Source organism: Symsagittifera roscoffensis, chromosome 4 (assembly GCF_963678635.1).
Source record: "Symsagittifera roscoffensis chromosome 4, txSymRosc1.1, whole genome shotgun sequence".
In the NCBI taxonomy this organism is placed as follows: Eukaryota; Metazoa; Xenacoelomorpha; order Acoela; family Convolutidae; genus Symsagittifera; species Symsagittifera roscoffensis.
In genome coordinates, this window is record NC_087065.1 from 60,482,276 (window position 1) to 60,503,996 (window position 21,721).

The 21,721-nt window shown below is 37.1% G+C and overlaps 1 protein-coding gene and 2 non-coding genes across 3 annotated transcripts in view; 1 reads left to right on the forward strand and 2 right to left on the reverse strand.

The window, feature by feature from the left end:
• LOC134844967 (mucin-3B-like) overlaps positions 1-21,721 on the reverse strand; it is a 121,807-nt gene that overhangs the window by 93,237 nt on the left and 6,849 nt on the right. The window contains exons 5-19 of the mRNA XM_063861795.1: positions 21,478-21,658; positions 19,081-19,223; positions 16,094-16,228; positions 15,337-15,517; positions 14,760-14,867; positions 11,262-11,406; positions 10,264-10,662; positions 9,943-10,105; positions 9,467-9,639; positions 8,878-9,182; positions 8,367-8,631; positions 6,063-6,163; positions 5,335-5,453; positions 4,965-5,047; positions 3,598-3,793 (exon numbers count right to left, since the gene is read on the reverse strand). Coding sequence (XP_063717865.1) covers positions 3,598-3,793; positions 4,965-5,047; positions 5,335-5,453; positions 6,063-6,163; positions 8,367-8,631; positions 8,878-9,182; positions 9,467-9,639; positions 9,943-10,105; positions 10,264-10,662; positions 11,262-11,406; positions 14,760-14,867; positions 15,337-15,517; positions 16,094-16,228; positions 19,081-19,223; positions 21,478-21,658 — 2,697 coding nt within the window. The remainder of the gene's footprint in view (positions 1-3,597; positions 3,794-4,964; positions 5,048-5,334; positions 5,454-6,062; positions 6,164-8,366; positions 8,632-8,877; positions 9,183-9,466; positions 9,640-9,942; positions 10,106-10,263; positions 10,663-11,261; positions 11,407-14,759; positions 14,868-15,336; positions 15,518-16,093; positions 16,229-19,080; positions 19,224-21,477; positions 21,659-21,721) is intronic.
• On the reverse strand, positions 4,090-4,281 carry LOC134845326 (U2 spliceosomal RNA). Its single transcript, XR_010162741.1, has one exon. It is a non-coding gene; the product is annotated as a U2 spliceosomal RNA (small nuclear RNA).
• Positions 19,514-19,586, forward strand: Trnar-ucg (transfer RNA arginine (anticodon UCG)). The gene has a single exon. It is a non-coding gene; the product is annotated as a tRNA-Arg (tRNA).

Sequence of the window (21,721 nt, forward strand, 5' to 3'; positions counted from 1 at the left end):
GAAGGCAGTTGTCTCTGACGATAGTGATCGCTCCCAAGATTGGTCGGGATTCTCAACTCCGATGTGTTATCCGAGCTTACGGAAAAAAAAATATTCACTTCGCCTGACGAAACGGGCTCTGATCAACAAAAATTTTGAGGGTTTCAGCCAAATCGATTCACATTCGAAGTTGGCCTGGAGCAGTGTTGCTGTCGTGGATGGTAGTGTTATCGTGGAAAACGGGAATGCAACACCCCTCGTGCAACACCTTATACTCGCCCGGCTTCATCGCTCTCTTGTGGATCAACTTGCAATGGTGGATGCGGCCAAAAAATCTGGTGGCCTCGTATGCATCGTGATAGTATTCAAATTTGCAAGGGTTTCAGCATTGCCCAAAAATTTGGTAAGAATTTAAAAGTTTGTTTACCTTTTAAATTCAGCAGTCATTTACTGGTTTCATACTAACCAAACGATGAGGTGCAATTGAGCTGCGGATACGCTTCAGCTTACAATTCGAGTACTCAGTTGTACTTCCTGATCGCAATTGACCGTTGCAAAAATTATCCGTCAGCCATAACAATCAAACCCACAGGGCGAAAGAAGATTGTACAACTCTTGCATGGGTATGTTTACCAAACTTCTATGTTAACAGCAACAAAAACGGACCAACTCTCAGGTTTCAAAAAAAAACTAGTTGAAAAAACATCTCGCAAATGTTTTGCCTGGTCGGAGACTACCGGAGATCCGCACTATTCAAATCATCAAACGCCGGTTGAGAGCCGCAAGCTCAGTCCGCAAATCAGGAAACACGTCAGATCCTTGGGGATATCAAAAAAAAATTTAAAAAAAACTCATCACTGGTTTTTCACCCCTTGAAGTAAAATTTATATTCTCAACTTCCTTAAGCAGCTGATCATCTTTTTTTGCGCTTATTGAGATGATCTTCATTTGGAGCAAGATATGGTGCTGGCAACCCAAGTTGCTCTAAGTTGAAAGGTTGAATCTTTTTCCACCATGCAATTGAGCAATGATTGGATAGCAATCGTTGTGTGTTGTATTTTTGTCTTCTTTGTGAAGCACTGAATAACTAATTTGTTCTCCGGTGTCTATTTGGAATCGTGTTATGTTCAATTTGATATTTTTTAATATCAGCGATTGAAACATTTATGCTTGAAAGATCAGGAAAAGCTAAGTTTGTGCCTGGTGTGTATATAAATTTTAGATTATGAAACTTGGTCAGCACAACTTGATATTTGAAAAATCGACGAGAAAATTGTCCTTTTCTGCACCATAAGAACAAAATTGGTATATGATTGCAATAATGATATATGGGGAACGGTGAACCTATAATATATAATGCCACACAGTTCACGATGCTGTGGTGACATTTTTTTGTTCGGCTTTATCGAAAACTCTGCAGTTTGCGGATACAATTATCTTTTCGTCTGGAAAGGCTTGGGTTAAAATACATCCAACCAACAAAAAATTGATAGCACTATTCAATTCGTTTCCGAACTTGATTTTACACAAGGTGATCTCTCGGACGACGAATTTGTCGATCTACTCCAAATCATCATACAAGATGATCTTCATATTTAGATGATCTTCATTTGGAGCGGGATATGGTGCTGGCAACCCGAGTTGCTCTAGGTTGAATGTTCATCGTATAAGGCAAGCTAACCCGGACGTGTCCTCCCACTTCTGGGGTACCTCTTCTTCAGTGGCAGACACACCGCATTACCAAGCACAGGATCAAATGGCTAAAGCAGCTAACCAGTGGCTTGCTTTAAAAAAGACACGGTTACATGAGGAAGGGGTGAAGACTCTTAATGTGCTTACAGAGCGAAATCATGTTCTGACCGACACTGCTCGCAGCATTCTGTCAGCGGCCCACTAGTTAAATGTCATTGAAGAAACTTCCGCAGAGTCACGTTCCATGCTTAATTTGAATTAACTTGCTATCAAATAACCAGATAAAGTCGAAATTTTCCAGATAACACTAGTTCGTAAACCAGAACTTTTCAAGCCGTTAAAGGTCAAAATTGCCAAGGCTACTAGGTCTAGGTATGTTTTTTTCTACTAAAAAAGTCATCAGACAAAAAAACATATGAATTTCATGTTAATGGTTGTGTAGGAAAAAATCAGTTTCTCGCTAAAGGTCGAATACGACCGATTCAGCCAAGTCTCAGTTCCTCTTTGTCATCGGATGACCGACGTCATCTCTGTCTGGCTGCTCGTGAGATGATCATTTCAGCCAGGACAATGCCAAAGCCTTTCACCACTTCGACGTCTTCCTCAAATCCCGCAATGTCACAGACAGGGGAAAAAAGACCGTTTTGTCAGTGGATGAATCAGAAGTTCAGTTGGACCAGTCAGCTACAGGGCCCTCTGTGGACCTCGCGGTCCTATGGTCGTCTTCAACCAAATATTCGTGACCAACTCCAAATGCCTCAACCACCAAATTGTGCCCAGATCCAGATTTTATTCCGATTCCTTCAGAAGAGCATATTCACTTTTTAGATTCAATCTAGGTTGTTTGAACAGAAGCAAATACTCGGGCGACTCGTCCAGCCAAGCAACTTCACTCGGACTGAATTGACGGCAACGTATCAGCCGGATCTGATTTTTCTAGGACGTCTTCACGTTGACAGTCCGCTTCATCACGCCATTAAAGCCATATCACCAGTAAGAAATGATAGTTTCGAATAGTTTAAAAACAGAAATATGCGTAAAAGTTTGATAATCCAAAACGCCTGACTAATGAGTCTTGGTCGAGTTGATCAAACTTATATTTGTAGTCTCGATAACTTTTGCTGAGTTTTTCAAAGCATTTTTCTGAAGTTTAAAAAAAAAAGAAATGAAAAATGGATAAATATATATCGCGCATGAAGTTGTCTCCTGCATTTGCCAGATTGTCAATTTTCAACCCCTCATAACTTTACCTTTCAGGTATAATAAACGGCGGCTAGTTAAAAGTTGTCTGAAGAAAAAACCTACAAAGCACAAGTATTCGTGTCACTTTTTTTGAAAGTGGCAACTCTAAACAAAATTAGTTACATGACTCAAACTTGGGAGAAGTAGCCAGGATTGAAGAAATATTAGATCCACTTAACAATCTCCACCCATTTCAAGAAAGGGGGGAGTGTTGTTAAATAGATCAAAATGGTCGATTTTTCGACCAATCAGAATGCAGCAAAAATAGAATTATCAATAGAAAGCTCAGTGCTAATTTACTCTATTTATTTATGGGGTGGAGATTCTTAAGTAGGTACCACCTGGTTTAAGTAGAACTGAAATAATTTTTCACCATGAGTTCAAACATAATTTCATGCTAGCTAAATAAGATTTACACAGAGGCAAAGCTGCACCACTCCCCTTCATAGAATTGTAATGGGATTTACGAAGCAATCCCCCCCCCCCTATGGTTTCTACTAAAAAATCTCAACACCTATAAATAAATATAGTAGAGTAAATCAGCACTAGAGCTTTGTATTGAGAATTCTAATTTTGATGCATTTTGAGTGGCCGAAAATTCGACCAACTTGATTGACTTAAAAATCCCTCTTTTTTGAAAGGTAGAGATTGTTAAATAGATCGTTGTAATGCAATATAACTGACCGTGCTCTTGAATATGTCGGATCCCGACTGGATGGCTTTGACCTGGAGGAGGCTGTACTCGCAGTCTCCCTTGCCAGAGAAGGACTGGCCATCGAAGGGGATGTAGTGGGAGTTACCATAGGCAGAGCAGGTGGCCTCACAATCATCATAGTTGCACTGCCAGAAACCACCGGAACAGTTGCACTTCGCACAGCCCCTGAAGACGTTCAATAATCAGTTTATCAACTATCATGTCATTTGCTCTTTTGCAAAAAAAATCTACAACAAAAGTAGATGTTACTATTGCTTAATTAATTTTGTTGAGCGCGAAACGACATGGCTTATCCTGTGCGGTTGCCCAATGAGGACATTTATGAAACATTAAAAATACCATTCTTTTACTTCCCTTAATGTAATCTAGCGTATGCTATAGGGGTACTTATACTGCTCTAACCGAGGAACTTAGTAGTGCTAGAAGCAACAGTAATTAGTATTATGGAGATGTTCGTTCATTGGGGATGGACCGTGCCCGGCGGTAGTGTAAGACCGGGACAATCCGTGGACCGGCTGAAGCAAGCTTCCTTGCCGAGTCCGAAGATCAAAAATCAGTTTAATATTGGTGCCAGGCAATGCCCAGCATGCCAGATATTAAGCTGACAAGAACAGATACTACACATGATCTTAGCCAAAAGGCCGAGAAGCGATACTAAGTAGCAGCATGGCACCAGACAGAATCTAAAAAGCGAATGTAACCCATAGAAAAAGATCATTCAAGTTATGATTTCTGGAAGGTTGAGGTCTACAGAACTCAATCATCAAAAGTGTTGAGGTTGAAGTTCTTATGCCTTACTATCGTTTTTGGTAAAAACTGTCGTTTTCTGCCACTGGAAATCGTTCACACTTATCCCGATTTTTTTCAGACAGAGAATAAATTATAGATACTTGGTTGTCAATACTGTGGTATAAGCAAAGAATTGCTACTTGTTCAATGCAACTTGTAAAATTTAAGTCGACTCAGGCCATGTACAACTACAATGGCCAATATAAAGACATACAGGAACATTAACAAGAGAGTTCGCTTTGTATGGTTGAGTTTAGAACAGAACACACACGTCTTAGAATAGACAAAGAGTCCATTATACTACTTCGGAGTTGAACAGATAAATGGTCGCATTGGCGCAGCTAATGGTCGGATTACAATAACCAAGAGACGACTGCAATTACCATATATTTTTTTCAAATTGACGAACTTGGAAAATACTAGTAGCCGAACTTGGAAAATACTAGTAGCCGAACTTGGAAAATACATTCTTTATTATCATGTACTGTATTTGTTGTTATAACTTTTTTTCAGGCGTAGTTCAATTAATAGGAGAAGATTTGCTCACATGTCGTCCACAGTTTCTGCAGTGTAATGGGGTTCTCCCCTCCAGAGACAGGGACAGTTGTTCTCTTCTACACACCAACCATCCTGTAACAAATCATCATCACACATTAACTAATCAAAACAGGGTTGATGTTTTCCTAAATATTTTCCGACTTAAAATACTCGGAAACATCTAAAATTTTCAAAAAATCGCGGTACCCACCATACTTGCTTTTTAGGGACCCAACAATCATACTTAAACTCAGTTTATGTAATGGACTTTGAGACGACAGTTGTTAACAATAAAGTGATTAAAGCATTTTAAACAGTGGTTATTATGTGATTAAAGCATTGTCAACAGTGATTATTAAGTACAGTGGCCGCATACATACTTCGGACATCACCATTCCGTCGGGACATACACACCCACACGTCATCTTAGACTCGCAAGCATAGTCCACTCCCTTTTTGGCGCGCACATGGAAACAAGACTTCCTGCACGAAGACACGGCTGGAAAAAAAATACAATTAACAACATGTGAACACGTTCGATGCGCATGTAGCTATATGACTGCAGAAGTTATTGTGAATTTTCATACGCATTCTATAGAGAGCTTGTTAACTTTGCACTTATTTTTGCTCTGTACATCCGGGTTGACCAAAAGTCGCTATGTTAGAACATTTTTCTGATAAGAATCTTACAAAATTAGGCTCTTGGAATGTTACAAGGTACGGACCGACCTTTTCTGGATCTCTTTAACTATCCCGAATTATAATTGCCATTTGTACCTAGTACCGAATCTTTAGGGGGGGGGGGATAGTTAAAGCGATTCCTTTTTCTAATAAGAAAGTTGTAAGATAGTGACTTTTTTACGGAAGAAAATTGTAAGATAGGAACTTTTTGACTTTTCTTACAGAAGAAAAATGTAAAATAGTAAATTTTTCTAAAAAAATTTATGCTAGGAACTTTTACTACGCAGTTATAACCTATCTTAATACATGGGAGAAAGTGACGGAAAATTAGCATTATAGTCTATCTTAAAACATGGGAAAACTTTCTTCTAAATCCGCCCCTGATATGCCCCTACTACTCTACTGCTTGAAAAAGACTTGAACTGACATTGTTTGTAGACGAGGTTGTTGGGACAGAAGGCGCTCTGGTGGACGCTGTCTTCGTCCGGACACGAGTTCAGACTCACAGCCACTCCCCCGTAACACTGACTGAAACCAATTAATGGTCATAAAAATTATTATGAAATTTATATTGTAAAATATAAATTTTTGGCAAAAATATTAAGATAATAGGCCCAATTGAACGATCTCAATTGAACTATCCCAATTGAACAATCAACTAATCGAACCATCTCCACCTCAGAACTTTAATTAAAACTTAATATAGAATAATTCTCAGTTTTGTTTATAATGCTAAGTTGGTCGACATAAAAATAAACCAAATAAGTTCAATTTTGCAGAAAGTAATCTTTACTGAAGTAGTTACAAAAAATAAACGATAACTTACTAAAAAATACTGATAGACAAAAAATTTAGATTTAGGCAAATTACTTGTTTCCTTTTTTTCTAAATCGGGAGGCTGTTCACTTGGCCCAAAACTGCTTAGCATTTCCGGATGTAAATTGTATGGCAATCAGTTTTCTGGTGAAAAATAAAACTTTCGGAATTTATTTGAAAACTTTTGTAGATAATTTTTAATGAAAATGATATTTACATAGTTTTTTTTGTTAATTGAAAGAAACTTTATGATTTAAAAAATATGTTTTTTTTTCGTCGAAATAAAATTGAATTTTATGCAACTTTTCATTGAAAAATAAACATTCCAAAAAATCAAAAAAGTGAGGAAAAATTTTTTCTTTGCTCATTTCTATGCTCTAACAAAAAGTTTGTAATCATATTTAAAAATTGATTTTTTAGGCAAATGGGAAACTTTTCAAAGTTTTTGAATGGTTTTCAAATCAATTCAAATATAATAGGTTTTTTCACTTTTCTTCTCAATAACAACTTTTTCATGATGTTCATTGTTTTTTGTTCAACCAAATTTTGAGCACAAATTTTAAGGTTGATCATTAATTTGCCCACCCTATTTTTTGCTTACCGCGGTAATTCTTCAACTAACTTGAGAGCCTTTGTTTCGAGAAAAAACGTTGTGCTCACATGAGCCAAAAGGTGACAAAACAACCTCGCTAAGAGATGTAATTTTGACCGCGAAATAGTATTCTATCATCAGTTATATTTTTAGAGTGATAATGTTTTAACAAAAAAAGTAGAATCCGTATTAGAAGATTTTTGCAGGAACTAAGATCAATGTTTACCAATTAAAAAAGATTATAATTTTTCGGAAAAAATATAAACGATTATAAAATAGTTGAACGCCTGTTTTTGGAACCTATAATCAGTTTTTGTTGTCAGCAAAAACCTGTATAAAATAACGTTACCATCGATTATTTAAGCACGGCCTGAGATGCGTGTAACTACCCCTTTTTTCAGTTTTCGAAACGCCAAACTTTGGTTTTCTAAAAAACGTTCAATTGCACAAAACCGTTACGAGGCTAAACTGTGCACTAGATAGGCGCATAATTTTGGGTTTGTATGTTCCTGGATTCCAAAGACAAGTCTTTAAACATGTTCTAAATTGTAAGTTGATTCCACTTACAAAATTTCACAGGATTCCGCGTACAAATACCTGGAATGTAATTTTTATCGGCACATTGGTTTTGTTGCGGATTCTGCATTGAGCGAATATAGATAGTTGTTCGGGATTTCGTAAATGTAAGCGGATTCTGCAAAAGTAAGTGAATTCCACAAATTTATGCGTTTTCCGCTTACAATTTGCAGAATCCGCGAACAATTTGCGGATTCCACTTACAGTTGCGGATTCCACGACAGCTTAAGTTTACTAAACATATATTATGATTTGTTTATGAATTCCGCAAACTAGTTCCGGATTCCACACTTTTTGTGGCGGATTCCGCAAAGTTGCCTGTTATTGGAGCAATTTTGAGCAATTCAGTATTTTAGCTATTGATCCGTGGAATCCAAAACAGCAGAGAAGATCAAAGAAAAATAGCAATGTTGCAGATTCCGCGACAAATCGGATTTTAGCCTTTTACGGAATCCGCCTACAATTCACAAAATGCACAGTTTGGCCTCATAATTACTTTCAGTTTCAGGAAGCATCAGAAACTATCAGCTTCAGAATTCAGAATACGGTCTTCATCCAGCTCGACAAGGATGAGCGACATCTTGCTCGACATTTTTTGAAGTGCTTCCAGAAAATGTGACAAAAATGCGATCGATTATAACGTTTCAACGTTAAAAAATCAAAAGATGACACCCATACAATTTTTCAAACCAAATCGAAAACGGTTATTGTTTTTATTTTAAAAAATCTAGTAAGATGATGACTGACTATTCTAGGACGCCGTCTTCTGTCCATGTTTCATTGGGGGCATAATATCCCCCATTGAAGTGACACAGGCACTCTGATCTGTATTTACAGCTGCCCTCGTCGTAGTAGAACCCTTCCCCTGGACATGCGCAGCCGGAGTAGGCGGCGTCCTTGCAAAAGAGGTTCGCGGTAGACGTTCCAGAGTTTTCAGTGATGCCCTTGCACGACACCTGGGAGCAGGCGTCCACTACTTCTTTGTACACCAAGTTGCTGCCACAGGTTGGAGCTGAAACATTTTTTTTTTTAAATACAGAATTGCTTTTTTTTCTACAGCATGGCACTTTTACCCCATTTCTTTAAACACGCTTGCTTTTTCACTAAGTTAGAACTCCTTAGGCATCAAATAGCTTCTGGGAAATCACAATCTTGATGATTCAATACGAAATCTTACACAATGTTGTAGTCACAATTGGTGTATCATGATTTTAAAAAGTTTGCCAACAGTTTTTTAGAGTCCGTGAGAAAAACTTACGCGCATCACATTGGCCAATCACGGTTCTCCAATTCGGCTCCTCATTGGCTAATTGGAAACACTCCTGATCATTATTCTTGAGAGATTTCTCTAGTGCATGTTGCACGTAGTGCTCTATGGCCGTGCACTTGTAGCTATGACTGTTGACCAATCCGAATCGTGTCTGGTCATGGCACATGTCCACGTGACAGAAGTGAAGGAAGGGTCTGAAGTCGAGGTGTTTGTTCAGACACTTGAACAGGTCACTACTGGCACCCTTCAGGTACTCACAGGCGTTTTCACGAGTGGAAGTCATCGTGGGGTTACTGAAATAAGACTTAAGCTGAAAGTTCTGAACGAACTTTGAACTTGTTTTAGGCCGTTTTTTTACTCATAAATTTTCGTTACTTTTTTCAAAGTCTGTTTTAATTGGAGATCTAAAAAGTGTCAGATTGATCCCATATTTTACTTTGTTTTTACTATTAGCAAGTCAACTTACCTATAGGCAATCCAAATAAAAAAATGACAAAAAATCGGAAAAATAATAAGCTTTTTCATTTAAGTGGAGCAAAAATGCTCTATGATTAGGAATAATGAGATAGTGCCTTACGTTCTGCAAGAAGCCTCGCTGTCGGATGGCTTGACGATGCTGGCGGCGTTGTTGGGGTTGATAAGAGCCTTCTTTGCGTATTCGTACACACCAGAAGCGGTCTTTATGCTCTCTCCGTTGAAGACCTCGTCGTTGTTCTTGGATCCATCGTAGGGACCACAGAGACCGACCAGCTAAGAAGAAAACAGACATTTAACCGAAAGAAATGATTAAAGTTATTCAGAAATATTGCTTCAACTGAGATTCTGTCACTGAAATGAAAAAGTTAAAAAGAAATACTTATTTAGAAAACTGTTTTTAAAACTGAGATTAATGCTCACACCGTGCACATTAAAAAAAATCAATATTGAAAATTTTAAATGGAACTTATTCTTACCCCTTGAATAGCCTTATTTTGAAAAAAAACGTTAAAAACTCTTGACCCAGGTTATGGTATGATGTGGAGAAGGGACATTTAATCAGTGAGCCATACATACCCCAGTGTCCATGAAGCTGTCGGACACTGTGACCTTGATTCTGTTGTGTTGGTCATACCAGAGCACCAGATCTCCTCGCTCTTTGCACCTGATGGTCACTGTGAGGAACTTGCCAGTCTTGTCCACGTGCACCCAGAAACAGTCGTTGAAGTCTGTGTTGTAGCTGGAGCGACACAAAAAAATACAAACTCGACAACTTATAAAAGACTAATTTAGTTTACACTTATGCAAGTCTTTCTATTTACAAATGTTTATTTGTGTTTTTTATTGCTGTGTGAAAATCTGTGTGAAACATAATAGTGAAACATAACAGAATCTTACGATTTGGACCATCTCTGGACTTCGTTCAAAGCCGGAGAGGCATCGTATCCATCGGCTTCTGCAGGCGCCACTCCGTTGATGTAGAAATGGTTGGGCTTGAATGTGATCTTCAGCTGTTGCGATGAGCCCTGGAAAATATCCTCCGAGATGATGATGGAACCCTCCTTTTTGCACGCGTATCCGGCCCAGTCTCCTCCTGTAGAAGCCTCGCAGTGCGAACTGGCGGTGGTGATTCGGAATGCCTTCTTGATCTTGTCTTCGACAAGCTTGAACTCGTGTTTGGATCCCATCTCGTATCGTTTTCCGTCGAATGTGAGAAAGTGTCCATGGCCGATCACGTGACAAGTGTGCTCACATGGTTTCTTTTCACACTTCCAGATTCCGTTTCCGGTGCACAAGCTGAAATAGCACAATCATGGCAACTCGAATACGGATTTGGACATGCTTGATAATGTTGCTAAAACGTGTCGTAAATGATTATGACGGCCACCAGAATCACTTAGATAAATTATCAACTGAAAATTTCTTTTTACTAAGTTAACACCAATTTTTCCAGCGCCTTTGTTGATTAATGATTCCGCAGTTTTGTTTTAGTTTTCTCAAAATCTAAATCTTACCCATCCTAAAAACCCTAGGTTCACCCTATAGCAGTCGGTGTTAGTTTCCATAAATAATAGACTAAAGAGCGTATTGAAAATTGACAGTTGAAATGAGATCAGCCATAAAACTTCATGTAATTTTAAGTAGCTGACTCAAGAAAAATTACAAGTTAAGTAGATTAAAAAAAAGAAGCAAGGTTCATATTCGTGATGCGTATCGCCTTGGTGCCATCAAGAGTGGCTGACGACTTTGAACTTTCAAAAGACTAGCCACGAGGACATTTTAAGCCACATGAGAGAAAGAGAGAGAGAGAGAGAGAGAGAGAGAGGGGAGGGGGGAAAACGAACAGATTTTCCCTTAAGGTCAAGGACCTACAATTTTTGGCAACATGAACGTACCACTGTTGGCAGTCGCTGGTGAGTTCGTGTCCGTGAGGGTAACTCTGTCCTTTGTATCTGCAGTTGCACTCTTCAGCCGGAACACAGTCCCCTCCCTGGCGATAGTAGCCAGCCTCGCAGAAACAGCCAGCACTGTGCTCCACATCTGAAAATCAAGAACACATGTTTGTTTCAATGCTTTTGAGTTAAGACTTCTGCATTTTCATAAAATTAATTTTGAGCTCTCCAACTTTTGCGCAATAGTTGCTGCCCTAAAGAGTTAATGTGAGCAATTTACAACTGTTGATAAAGTCATAATAGACTGGGGGAAAATATGGTTTCAGAATTCTTCTATATACATTCTGAAACTATATTTTCCCAAGCCTAAATGATTAGAATTTTTAATCTGCTCTAATCATTTTACTTCAATTGGATTTCTGTCCCTCTTCAGTTTAAAAAAGTTAAGACCATTATTCCTCAAGGTAGTAACCAACATATGAGATCCTCAGCTCTTTGCGGAGAACGGCTACCGCTACTTAAGAACTACGTGCTTGTTTTTTTTCCTGATTTGGGCCGTGCAACGAAAACGGTTAGACTCGAACCAGCGCCGTATCAACTGAGTTGAAATTTTTGCTAAAGGGACAAAAGCAAAGGTGAACTTTAGACAGATTTTGAAGCATAAATCTAGAAACAAGTAACAGACAGGATAATAAAAAATCAAAAAAATCGTTTGGGTTTTGAAAGAGATGCAGCAGTCACTGAACACGGAAGCTCAATCAATGAAAATAGAAAGGTTCTCAATTTGTTGTAGAGGTTTCAAGTTGTAATACAAATTGAAAACTTCAAATTTACTACCCGTGGAAGTTGAAAATAGTGCTTTTATTGAAATACCACAATTCGAGAACTCTTTCTTAATCAAATATTTAAATTGGTTTCAAATAACTATGAAAATTGAAAAGATAGAAATTTGCACACAATGGCTAAAAACGGCCGAACAACCTTCGTAGAATCAGGACTTTTTTGTGGAAAAAGAAACTTCCCAGAAGTTTTACTGACTAATTTATGGCCATTTTTAGAAGTTTTCGAAATTGTTTCAAAGTACAAGGAATTAAAAATTTCAAAATACGGCCAATTTTTTAAACATTAAAGAGTCCAATGGTTTCATAAAGGAAAACGCGCAAGCATTAAGCGACATTAGGATCCTGATAAATTTTGTCTCAACTCTCAAAGTTGCTTTTATAACATTTTGTTCGACAATGCTCAGGAGAATTCAGATACGTTTCGTAAGAAGTACGATGTTTATCCAAATTTAATTAGATTATTGTAGTAGCTTGGGAGATCTCGAGATTCGAAGTTCTTTTATTGATCCGAGGTTTTGAAATTTGGAAGGAGCTTTGTATTCGGGTGTTTTAGTTTTTTTATTGTTTTCCACGCAACATCAGCGGCCACAAAAAATCATCGGAGAGAGCTGATATCATAATAAAGCCCTTACAGCCGTGATTCGAACGACATTATAAGATTTCAAAAAACTTCCTCGTTTAGAGAAAAACCGGTTTAAAAATTTTGCTTTTTCGTCTTAATTCGAGCGAAAAAAGCGAGGCTTGCAATAGCTTATTTTAATAGCTTAAAAGCTTACATCTTAATTTAAAACGTAAAAACCTAGTTTTACTTGCTCGAGTAACGTTATTTTTTTGAGTATTCAACCGTTTTTTGGAATCAACAACTTCAAAAATTTAAAAATCTGCAAAAAAAATCGGAAAATTTTTGTAATGTTTTTTTTTGTGTTCTAATCATTTTTTTTCGACAAAAGTTGTTTTTCAATTTGATAAATTGCTATGACTGTCAAAAAAGCCTAACCTCTAGTTTTTTTGTTCAGCTCCTTGTATCACACCACGCCCAACAAACGACACTAATTTGAAAAAAAAAGTTCTATGATATCTCTTAAGACTGTGGTCGGAACATTCTGTTTTACTTGCACAGTAACCGGTTATCTATGTTTTCATTGTTTTTTGTTTGAACTTGTAGTATTGGAAATGCTACACGAATACAAAAGGCTATTGATTTAATTGTTTACAAAAGATCTGAGCGGACTCTTTTCTATTCTAAATTTGTTCACACCTGAAGATAAGAATTCCATTTTAACTTAACATTTGATTCAGATTTCAACTGAACAACCTGACTTAAAACTTTAAAAATCAAATCCACATTTCTAATTTTTCGAATTCTGAACGGATTTTTTTTTTCACTTTTATTAACCTTGGAAAAAGGCAAAAATTTTTAAGAAAGTTTAACAGATGATCGAGGGAAATGAGTATTTATCCACGACGCCAGTCAGGCGGTGTGTCTCTATTGTATTGACTTTGAAAATAGATAAATCCCCCGCTGCTCTGAATTTTAAAATAACCGAAGCAGGTGGAAAAATTGTGAGTTCCCCCAGTTAAACTAAATATTGATTTTTTAATAGAAAAAAATCGATAAAATGCAAATGTCAGTCTGCTGATCAAATGGAGATTAAGAGATAAGGAGAGGACTGAAATCTAATAGCAGGTGAAGGGAAAACCAAACTAAAATTGTTTCGGATGAGCCTGCCTGCATTTTTTAGTGACTCTAATTTCTTGAAACGGCCAGCTAAAATACTCACAATTTTCTTTATTTCTTTTCTTTTAAAAGAATAAATCTTAAATTTTCTTATAGTAAATTTTTCATATTAAACAGAGTCACTCATGACTTAAACAAAGTTAAGTAAGTAATTGTCTTAAGTCAAATTTAACGGACTGAGAGGAAAAAAGAAGTGCCACCGCCCTATTATCGGACAATGCCCCAACTGACAGTGAGGACTGGTGTACTCTTCCCAGCAAGGATTGAACATCAACTTCTCGGCACCTTCTCTCCGCTACTTTTCAGCGAATATTGTAACAAATAAAACGTAATAAATTGATGAAATAAAATCCCCTCCTATTGGTAAAAGTTAACAAAAGATGAACAGTTGTGCATAACACTTAAATTTTGTCTATTTAATCAATCTTTTTTTTTGATTTATCTGTTTATATAAATATCATTTTAACTCTAGGACTAGATCAACTATGATCTATGATATAATTTAGCTTATAATCTTAGTTACTAATTGAAACAAAGGGATCTAACAACCGACCCCACGTCTCTCTCAGTAAAAATTTTTCATCAAATTAAAACTAATTCATAGATTTCACAGGGACAGATAATTTTATGATCCAAGGAAGTCTCTGTCTGCCTTTTTCAAGTCTCATTGTCTGATGTTGTTGAATTTGAGTTATCGTTTTATTGTAGCAAAAATTCTTTCCTTCGTTATAAGCAGGAGATTCATGCCACGTCCTCAATGCCTTTGAAACTAATTTGGAGTAAAAGCTTTGGTCTTAGATCAATACAAAGACGTAATGGTGGGCTGCACGACCATTATTTGACTAGTTGATGTCTGGTTGAATGGAAACGGAGAAAATGATAGGACCGACAGCTGATTCCATTTTATGTTCTTTTCCTTACCACTGGCTGATAGCTGTGAGTAGAACTTTTCTGGCTCCACCCCACACACCAGCTGGTCTTTGTGGCCCAGTGCTGTGTAGTACTCGTGCTGCCCCTGACACTGACTCGCTAAACTCACATACAAACACATCACTATACGGACATCACACACAGTGAACACGAACGAAGTTAAGATCCATTTAAACACTACAGTGAAATGTACAAAGACAAGTTTCTGACTTTGAATTTAGGGGGTCTGTGTTTTATTTCATTTTTATAAAACAAACAATTTTTGGGAAAAAAAACTAAATTGTTCAAGTTTTTTTTTCGAACAGTTCTGATTTATTACGTTTTTTTAAATGATTTTTGACAAAGATGTTTTTTTCCTCGTCGTAAACAAATTCCAGACAATCATTTTTCAAATAAAACAACGTTTTTTGGAAAAACTGACCAGAGGCAGAGATATTCTAAGTATAAAATATAGGTGTTTCTCACGGCTCAAGTTAGCTGAGCAAATAAAACTATTATGACTCAATGTCAACAGAAGTCTTCTTGAAGAAAGTTCTCATATCAGAACATTTGACTCCTCCTTACTTACCACACTGAGGTAGATCAGTATCACAGAGTGCATTGGAAATACACTTGAACAGATATGCGTTCAGAGTCTGACACATGGTCTGTTCGTGTTTGTCGGCGATCTGCTGTTTCGTCATATTGGCCGCCTTGGCCACCATACAGTAGGACTCCACACATACTTTCTCGTACTCTTCCGTAAATACCTAGAAAAAAATTGTTGTTAATGCTTATCAAGGATAACCGGTTGCTCTGCAAAGCACAGAATGTTCCAATCGAATTCATTTAAAAATTTTTTTTTTAAAGTTTGAAAAATTCAGTAATTTGTTTTGTTTCTTTAATTCTGGTTCTTTTTTTGTATTTCTGTTTTTGTTGACTTGAGCCATACTACACTTGACGCTGTACGAGTTTTCTTTGGGGTAGTTAAAATTGAAAAAAAAAACGTACCTAAGACATAGTGACTTGGTTGGAAAGAAAGCTTATTTTAAAGGAACTGAACCTCTGCGTCAAAAGAGAAAGGGAAAGACCCTATCATACTTAATTTGGAAAATAGCTTAAAGTACCAACTACAATTTTTCCATTTTTTTTCATTGTTTTATAATATCGCAAAACTACAGTTTTCAGTACCAGTAATGAAGGGCATTCAATTTGAAGTTATTACAACGAAAAATTGCTTTCGTTAACATACATTTTAAAAATAAATATTTGAGCTATCCGACCAGTCGTGAAAGTCACTGAAACCATTTAAAGGAACTTTTACTTGGCATCTATTATGCTCTGACCTTGGAGCTTCCGGCACAGCTCTCGAAGATGCCAGTGTGCACTTGGGTGCACACGTCCAGAGCCTTGAGGCAAGTCTGTTCCATGCCAGAACACTGGTTGCCCTCTGAGCCGGGGTTCTTCTGGGCACTGCACGTCTAAAACAGAAAAGTATACAAAATTACAAATTTTTACTTTTGGCGAAAAAGTCAGCTCATTTCCTTAAAACCAATATCTACTAGTCACTTCCTCACGCACGTAAAACAATGAGAGGAAAAAACAATTTGGTTGTCAAATCGAAATGCCTTTTTACAGGGGCGGAATTAGGGGATAGGTGGGGGTGGCTGACGACTCACCTCAGGGATTCGATCGCCTGCTCACCCAAAGGGTCCCCCCTTTGAAACCATTTTGAGATATCCATTTTTGGCCGACGGACCCTAAAATTTTTCATAAGTTGCTTTAGGCGCCAATACACACTAATTTTGGTGAGGGAGCGCGCGCCAAAAAAAGCAATTTTTTGGTGAAAATTTTCCAAAAAGTGCCTAAAACGCCTTTTTTTGCCTGTTTTTCTTTCAAAATTTTGCCTACGGCACATAAAATTTGGCCAAAATAATGTCTTTTTAGTGCTTTGGGAGAGCTCCGAAAAATCAATTTTGTCATCCTAAAAAAATCGATCAATTAAAATATCGAAATTTTTTCATAAAAAAATCAGCCCACGTGAAAATTCCAGTGTAAGTTTTTAAGGAAACTGCAGGTTAAATATAAATAAATTAAGGCGGTTACTTCGAGATCGTCAGATCGTGTGATCGATCCCCTGCCATGGCAATGATAATGTGAGAGGACGAGCTCTCACTTAACCTCCAACTTCAAGTCTACCATAGCCTGACCGATTACTGCTGCAATAGTGGTACCACGTGAAAGAAAATCTAGACGCAAAAAAAGTCCATGAGTCACAAAAAAGTGCTTCGCTCACTTAAATAACTCAATCTGGATGTGGGGAAATAATAGAAACGGACTTTGCGTGGACAGGGTGGATAGCCTTTCATAGATATTCTGCAAATCGCGGAAACCACAATTATTAATTATTAAAACATAAGAGCTGTAGGTTCTTTCCTTATTGAACATAAAGATTTTCTATGACTCTTTACCATGTGTTGCAACTGTGGATCTCCTTTAAATTCTAGTGAGACAAAATTTTCCAATTTGGCTTTCTTTGTCTATAAGTGAGGTAATCAGTAAAATTGATTTTAAATTGCCTTTTAAAATTAAAAAAAATTTTCCACAGCTGCAGATTTTTTGATAAACTAGTTATCGATATTTTGCATATTACATGTTTCAAAGTAGTATAGTTTTCTCTAAAAAATTTGTGCATGCGGTTACTTATGAATTGTAGTTTCATATGAGCTGGTAGAAATTGGTTTTTATTTTCATAAATATTAATTTTCAATCAAGAATCAAACATAATGAGCAAAAAAAACTTGTTCCAGTTCAAAATCAGACAAGTAATCGAGTTTTGCACAATGCTAGAAAGATTCACTCCTCCCTTTTTGTCTTATTAAGATCAAATCTTACCATGATTTGGCCTTAACAAAAAAATTATCTATTTTTGAAATTTCAAGAACTTTGTGGTAATTTGAGTGCGATCACTAACTTTTTTGATATTTCTGTTACAAGTATGACGGAGTAGTAAAGACGACTAATAAAGGGTGAGTTCTTTCACAAAATACGTAATTTGATTCAAGGAAGTTGCTTGATTTCACAATGCCAATTAAAAAGAACGATCTTATTGGTTGTAAGCCAACTCTGAACTTTTGTATTTGCCTGAGATTTTTTTTTGCTGAAAGTTTTTGTTCGGCTAGAAAGGTTTCTGATAATTGGTTTTTAATCTGATATTGGTTTAGTTATCTTATGTTTTTTCGTTAGAAGGACAACAACTAGGACGTGAAACTTGAAAACCTTGAAAGTTGAGTTTTTGCAGCTCGAAGTTTATTATGGCTAATAGTTTTTTCGGCTCAACGGGCGCTTGCCCAATTTTTGTCGACTGCATTACTGATTCGTAGTGTTGCTTTAGGAGCTTATTATATTTAAGGCAATCGTCTTTTTGACATGTTTTTTTCATATCGCAATTAAATTCAAATGAAACAAAATTATTGAGACAAAATTTTTCATGACCTAGTTATTAATATTTTTCTGAACTTTTTTTAGCAAAAACTTTCGTCTAGTTTCTAACTCGGCTAGTTTTCTTGCTATTTTTGTAATGTATCGCCGATTGCGCGAGACTAGTATCTGCCTTTAGGTCCAACTCTGAACGACATACTATTTTATATTCTGAAATTGACATTGCTACTAGGTTAAAACTATTTTCTGCAAACAATTTGCTACGAACAGGGGCGGATTTAAGGGGGGGCGGGGGGCGGACGCCCCCCCCCCCCCCTCAGGGATTCGACCCCTTGCCGACCCAAAGGGTCCCCCCCCCCTGTGGTACTTTTTAAGAAATCCATTTTTGGCCGACCGACCCTGAAAATTTTCTAAAGGCGCCTCGGGCGCCAATATATACTAATTTTGAGGGGGGCGCGCGCGCCAAAAAAACGCAATTTTTTGGTCAAAATTTTCCAAAAAGTGCCAAAAACGCCTTTTTGGACTGTTTTTTCAAAATTTTGCCTGCGGCGCAGAAATTTTGGCTAAAACAGGGACTGAACTGTGCGTAGGGAGAGCTCGAAAAATCAATTCGGTCGGCCTAAAAAAATTTGAAAATCCGCCCCCCCCCCGTCGAGAAAATCCTAGATCCGCCCCTGGCTACGAGTTAAAGTTCTTGAAAAATTTTGAAATTTTTTGGAATCGTTCAAAATTATTACCTGATTTTTCATTGTGTCAATTTTTCAGCAGTATTATTCATATATTTCTGTAGAGAAAATTAATTTTAGACAAGTATACCCGAGACGAGCCCATGCTCTATCTATTGATCTTCTTTTATCGGCCTTGAAAAATCGTACAGTTACTTTTAACTTACGGAAGAATCTGAGTTCTTCTGGTACAAAAGGAAGTCCTTCTCTGTCGTGTCAGCAGCGACTCCACACAGTCCTCTCACCTCCAGGTCCTTATTGATCATCAGCTGGAACCCATCCTTCAGATTCCAAAACAGGAAACTATCGCCTGTAAAAAAGAACTCATTCGCCTAACTATCTAAAATACCGTTTCGTTAGCATCCCGGGTCGAGATCCCGCTCAAAAACCGCTCAAGATATGAGCGGTTTGAGCGGTTTTTCAGCAAGATTTGAGCGGTTTGAGCGGTTTGGGCGGTTTGGGCGTTTTTTTTGGAAAAACCGCTCAAACCGCTCAAATCTTGCTTAAAAAACCGCTCAAAAACCGCTCATTTATAAGATACCATTGCATAACAAAACTGAATCAATAGAACAAATACAGCGAAAATTAAGATTCCAGCAAGTCCGCATAGCCTAACGGATAGGGCGTCTGACTTCGAATCAGAAGATTGCGGGTTCGAATCCCTCTGTGGTCGACTTTTTATTATAAAATCTTGCGCGGTTTTTGAGCGGTTTTTTTTAGATAAACCGCTCAAAACCGTTCAAATCTTGCGCGGTTTTTGAGCGGTTTTTTTAGATAAACCGTTCAAAAACCGCTCAAACCGCTCATTTTGAAGCAAGATTTTGAGCGTAATTGTCTAAAAAAACCGCTCAAACCGCTCAAATCTTGCTTCAAATTAGGTGAAAAATCTCGACTCGGGATAGACACTAATACGGCGCAGATCGTTTTTCGAACCAATTTCCAATCTAGACACAATGAGCTGTGCTTGTAATTTATAATACATCGTTTCAATATTCTTCATTATCTTTGTTTAAGCAATCTAAAATGTACACTCTTCTAAAACGTTATGCTCAAAGACTCCCGGGCTGAATTTCATACACAAACAATGCTTGTCATACAATTCCATACAAGAAAAATGTCTATTTACAAAAAAAATAATAATAAATAAACAAAAAAGTGGATAAGGTTTTTAACTCTACGGGTTTTTAAGTTCAATCTATGATAAATTTTGTTTCTGTTTTCTTTAAGTAAGCAAGGAAGTATACTTGCTAGGGGTAGTTTTTCAAAGAAAGTGATGGTGTATTGATACTCTTTTTTCGGCTTTCGTACTGAGTTTTTGAATTATTTTCTAGTTTTGATTGTCAGAAACTTAACATTGCTTGAGGACGCACGAATTTCATTGAAACAATTGATTTATAGATGAGCAGTGTTCTTTTTTTTAAACTAAACTCGATTTTTACATGAAAACTTTGTCCGAATTTTAGCATCATCTAAGAATAAGAACATATGTTAACAGCGATTGTTTTTTTTTTGTTATTTTTATCAAAATTTTATTTGCCAAAAACTTTTATTTGGCAAATAGGGCAGAGATCCATCCGGAAACTGGAAAAAATTCTAACTGAATACTTTTAAACCCCAAGGAAATATCGTAAATAAGAAAAAATTAAAAAAAAAAGTTTTTCCACCTGCGATGAATTTTTTCTAAAGCTGTGAGAGTTTAAGAATTACTAATTTTGCTGTAATCTTAACTAGTTTTTGAGCTCTTCAAAAATTTTTATCTATGATGCGGGAAAGCGTTCATATTCCATTAAATTTTTTTAAACAATATTAGAACAACAACATAGTTATAGCTTCAGTATCTATTAACACTTTTTCAGCGTCAGCGCGTTAACACTGGTTTAGGGGGGAGATTGTTCACTTGGTCCGAGCCCATATTCATTTTCTGTGGTCATTTGATTAAAGGTCGAAATATAGTCTTCCATTCAAAAAAATTAGCAAGATTTCTAATATCTTTTAAGTCATAGGCAAAACCGGTCATCGGTGGTGGTGCAAATTGCAAGAGTGCAGATATTATCACGTCCGTTGTTTTATAAACAATGTTTTGAAGGTAAAATTCATGTCTGTACTGATGTTTCAAACTGTAAACTAAATCGGACGAAGGGCAGAAATTCTTGTTTTTTTTTAAATTAAAATAAAAAGTTTATGTCCAAACATATAATAATCATCAATCCAAACAAATTGATTTTTGAGCTCTCCCAGAGCACTAAAAAACCTTGTTTGATTACATTTTCTGTGCAGCAGGCAAAATTTTGAAAAAAAAACAAGCCAAAAAAAAACGTTTTAGGTACTTTTTGAAAAAGGTTAACCAAGAATATGTTTAAGTACCGCGGTTCCCCCTCAGTATATTTTGGCGTCCAAGGCGCCTTTGGAAAAAATTTTGGGTCTGTCAGCCAAAAATGGATATCTCAAAATAGGACAAAAAGGAGGCCACCACTCTTTTGCAGATGGGGGTATTTTGGCTGCTTTGATGTTAGCTGTGATGGTATTTACTTTGGCTCGGTCTTAAGAACTATTTTCCAACATACCTCCCATCTGGACTCGAAGAACATCGCTGGTCTGTTTGGCAATCTTCACCACTGTCGGCTCGCTCACTGCTAGGTTGGTGGTGACCTCTTGGTAAGCCTCGCCAGACTTGGAGAAGAAAGCTTTTCCGGTTGACACTTCCAGCTTCACTTTGTGGGTAGAGGCTATTTCCAGTTCGAAGTACTAGAACAGAAAAACATGTTGAGCAATGAATAGTCCAGAAAAAAATGGGTGCGTGCGTTTGAT